This window comes from Otolemur garnettii, unplaced genomic scaffold (assembly GCF_000181295.1).
Source record: "Otolemur garnettii isolate 467f Iridium unplaced genomic scaffold, OtoGar3 scaffold00147, whole genome shotgun sequence".
NCBI lineage: Eukaryota > Metazoa > Chordata > Mammalia > Primates > Galagidae > Otolemur > Otolemur garnettii.
Window position 1 is genome coordinate 3,436,380 of NW_003852542.1, and position 4,009 is coordinate 3,440,388.

The following is a 4,009-nucleotide window of genomic DNA, read 5'->3' on the forward strand; positions in this document are numbered from 1 at the left end:
TTTTTTAGCAAGGGGTACCTGAATGTAAGAATTAATGCTACACAAAGGAAAAAACAAGGTAAAGGTAAAATTTTGCAAAGAGATGTTCATACTCTCTTTAAAACTGCACAATTATTAAAACTGCACAATTGACCTTACCGTTCTGAATACCCACTCTCCCGGGCGAACCTCTGAAATGCACCCATGGGATCTGAGCCTGTGCTTAAGATGAATATCAGGGGAATGGTGCATGACATATCTTGATACAGAGTAGCCAGGTCCACAGGTGGTGTCTCTACAAACTGTTTCCCAAGATTTTCTATCACAAAGTCTGTAAGAGCAAAAACCACCTGAAAGTTACAAAGAAAAAAACATTAAGAAAAATTGTATGTTGGATGAGGATTCTTCATAATTTTATTTCAGTTTTCCCCTTCAGTTTCTCAGGGGATGGTACCCTGTGCTTTTGCACTTTTTCTCTCTTGACTGTGCATCCTTCTTCCTACAGACATAACTTGGTAGGTACGTGTACCAAATATCTGGCAAGGTTCTCATGGCTCACCAAGCGAGATGAAATATTGGGTAAGAGGAAGTCCTTCATCGTTCAATGCGTCTACAAGCCTGCTATCTCCCCTTCCTTGCCTCCCTCTGTCTAGTCCTCTTATGTTTGTGTGGACTTTACCTCTAATCCCTCCATTGTCTCTTTCTGTAATATTAACCTCTTCTCTCCTATCATCCCTTCTCCCCTATCATAATGCCTAATCATTAGGCATTACTGTATTCTATCCTCGAAATCAAAACCAAAACCTTCCCTTGATTGCAGCTACCCTCACAGCTACTATTTCATTTCTTTTTCTTTTCTTTCTTTTTTTGAGACAGAGTCTCAGTATGTCACCCTTGGTAGAGTGCTATGTCATCACAGCTCACAGCAACCTCAAACTCCTGGACTCAAGTAATTCTCTTGCCTCAGCCTCCCAAGTAGCTAGGACTACAGGCACCCACCACAATGCCTGGATATTTTGTTGTTGTTGTAGCTGTTGTTGTTTAGCAGGCCCAGGTTGGGTTCGAACCTGCCAGTCTCAGTGTATGTGGCTGGCGCTGTAACCACTGTGCTACAGGCTCTGAGCCTACTATTTCATTTCTTTGCTCCTATTCACAAGCTAACTTTTCAGAAAATCGATGGCATATATTGTTGACTCTTCTTCATCTCTCCTTTACTCATCAGATCAGCCTCTTCTGACCCATCTTCAGAACTAGCCTCAGATTTGATGACAACGTCCAGGCATGGTCATTTCCTCATCAAAGTGCTTCTTCACTGATCCCACTCTATCCTATCAACTCCATTTCTGTTCTTCTGAGTCTTGTCCCTCTGTAGCCCATAAGAGCCCTTATGTGAAATACAACAGATATCCTCTTAAAGGTGCTTTAATGTGCCAGAAGGCTGTCATGATAAATACACAAGCTATGCTATTTACACTGTAAATCATTCTCCCAACGCCTATAGAGTGTACATCCTATATAATTGTAAGTAGCAGCCCCTTTTTAGCCTTAGTTTTCTCCATTAGATATAGACACTAACTTGTCCAAACCAGCCTTATGTCTTTTTCAGGGGAAGGGTCCCCACTTGGTCTAGGGTCATGGTTTGGATCACACTCTATTGTGACCAACTTGGTAAAAGATTTTCATATGCTTATTTCTTTAAGTAAAAATGTATTGAGATACTAACCACAAAAGTGACAAGATCCAGAATAAATAGCCACACAACAGGACCAAGGGGTTTGAGGCTCAGTTCTAGTCAGCTATATTACTGTGTGACTAAGTATGTGGACAATTCGTTTAACTTTTCCAGGCTCAATTTCTTCATCATTTTTATTTAAAAAGGTTTGATTATATAAACCATTTGCTTTTTACCTGGCTAAAGTGCTCCTAGAGTTTATAATGAATGAAAACATACAAAGCACCAATAATTTTTTTCTTAGGGATGCTATGTGCATACCAAAATGGTAACAAACTTACAAAATACTTTTGAACTTGATCAAGAAGTTGGAGAAATATTTTTTCTTGAAAACAGAACAAAGTGTCACTAATACTATATAGTGATCTGGGTCTTCCATGGCTTTATCACAACTATTCTTATGTGTAGGAAATACTTATCTTTATGGAACATTTCAAATATGAAGAAAGTAAATTTGCACGAAACACTCCCTCAGACATTTGTCACCCAGTACATACCTAGTGAGATATATATATATATATATATGCAAGAACATGGTCAAGTGCATAGAATGAAGAAAGTAGATATATCAGTCAAAGCTATGGAACCTAAGATTCTTGCAGAATTAGCATGCAGTTTCCTGTCTTTTGATTTGGACTAGTACTATTTGTCCTTCCAGGATGTGTAGGGTTAACGATTCTCAGGTGGAGGAAGAGGCCACAGAAGCGAGTTATGTATATATGCCAGCCCAGGAATGCTTGCCGACACTGCTAACTAGTCCTCCCTGCTTTCAGACTAACTGGTTCAAAGTTCCCTGTTGGTTACTATAGTGCATTAAAGATCTTTTCCATGCAACAGATAATATAACAACTCCTATCTAATTACTCGGCCCAGAGACTTCTTGGATTCTAATTATTCTAGTCAGTATAAGTGAAGCAGTCCTGTTTCTTGTTGTTGAGCACATTGCTAACATAATGGCCTGAGTAGAGAGTGTCCCTTTAAAGACTAATTACATGTCAAGATAGCAGGAATATGGAAGATTCACTGGCTTGACATTTCTTATCAGTTCCTTGGCTAGGCTCCTATGCACTCTATGTAAATATGCTCACTTATCAGTCTTTATTAGAGCCCACTCCATCCAAGCAAGTCTTGTCATCCTGCAGTGGCCATACCTCTGTGGTTCTTCTGGGGACTTTCTCTGTGTGCTCCCCAGTACCATGCTGCTGTAGGTCCTGATATAGAGCAACACTGAAATGTTTGCTATTCAGGGGTTTCTTCATATCACATGGCTGAAAATGACCAAATTCTGCCTGTGAAGCTTTTGGATATTTTTGTCTTTATTCCCATGAGGACTTTAATCATAATAACAGCAAGAATTTGCTGTGGAAATGTTTCAGATTTCTCATAATCTCTAAGATCTAGATAACCAGGGACTTCTTGATGATCATCTTCTACAAAATTCCATGTTTGGATTGCAGGATCAGAGAAAGTACAGCCTCCTCCCTCTTTATCAGCAAGTCCTTAGCTAGGAGTTCCTCTCACTCTCTTTTTTAAGAAAATTGAGTTTCCCAATTCTGATATATATGACTCTATTATGTTTTGCTTAGAACCTTTTTCTAGCTTTGCTGCTTGATCTTTCACACAGTCTCTGGTTGAGGCCTGTGGAGCATTTTTCAGTTTATCGTTCCCATAAGAATCCATTGGGCATTTCCATAGGAAATTCCTGGATTTGGGGGAAGTACCTTTTTGAAGGTATTGCTGGCGAATGCACAAATTCACCGTTGAGACAGTCTGTGTCTGTGTCTGGGGCTTTTTGGCCCAGAGTAAGAGGTTGGTTCTGTGTCTTCATTGTGATGAACAGATAAGCTTAAACAGTTGGAATAAAAACTCCCTGTTCATCCTTCATTAGTGACCAAATCTCATTAAAGCTATCATATACTAGATAAAGAATAAGGATCCTGGATAGCCCACTGAAATTGTATGTTACAGCAGCGTCCCATGCTTACACTTCTTACCATCATCCTCAAGTTCCTAATCTTAAAGAAGAAATGAAGAGAATATTAAATGGAATAGGGAGGTGTCTTTTTCTCCTCGTAGAGGGAAGCAATATATCATTAAACTGGTAATGCAAATAATAGTACCTCAAACTTAAAATTAGTAATAATAATTGCACATATTAGTAGCAGCATTATTAGCAAAAATCCATTAAGGTAAACTTTCTTCCTTAAGTTCAGAATTAGTCTGCAGTGATTTATTTAATTTTTCATATCTTCTTTCACCTGATCTAAATAGTGAGTTAAAAATTCTTCAGAGAAACAC

The 4,009-nt window shown here is 38.8% G+C and overlaps 1 protein-coding gene across 1 annotated transcript in view; it reads right to left on the reverse strand.

Moving 5' to 3' along the window:
- DNAH6 (dynein axonemal heavy chain 6) overlaps positions 1-4,009 on the reverse strand; it is a 302,446-nt gene that overhangs the window by 44,715 nt on the left and 253,722 nt on the right. Inside the window, exon 63 of the mRNA XM_012811001.2 lies at positions 139-329. Coding sequence (XP_012666455.1) covers positions 139-329 — 191 coding nt within the window. The remainder of the gene's footprint in view (positions 1-138; positions 330-4,009) is intronic.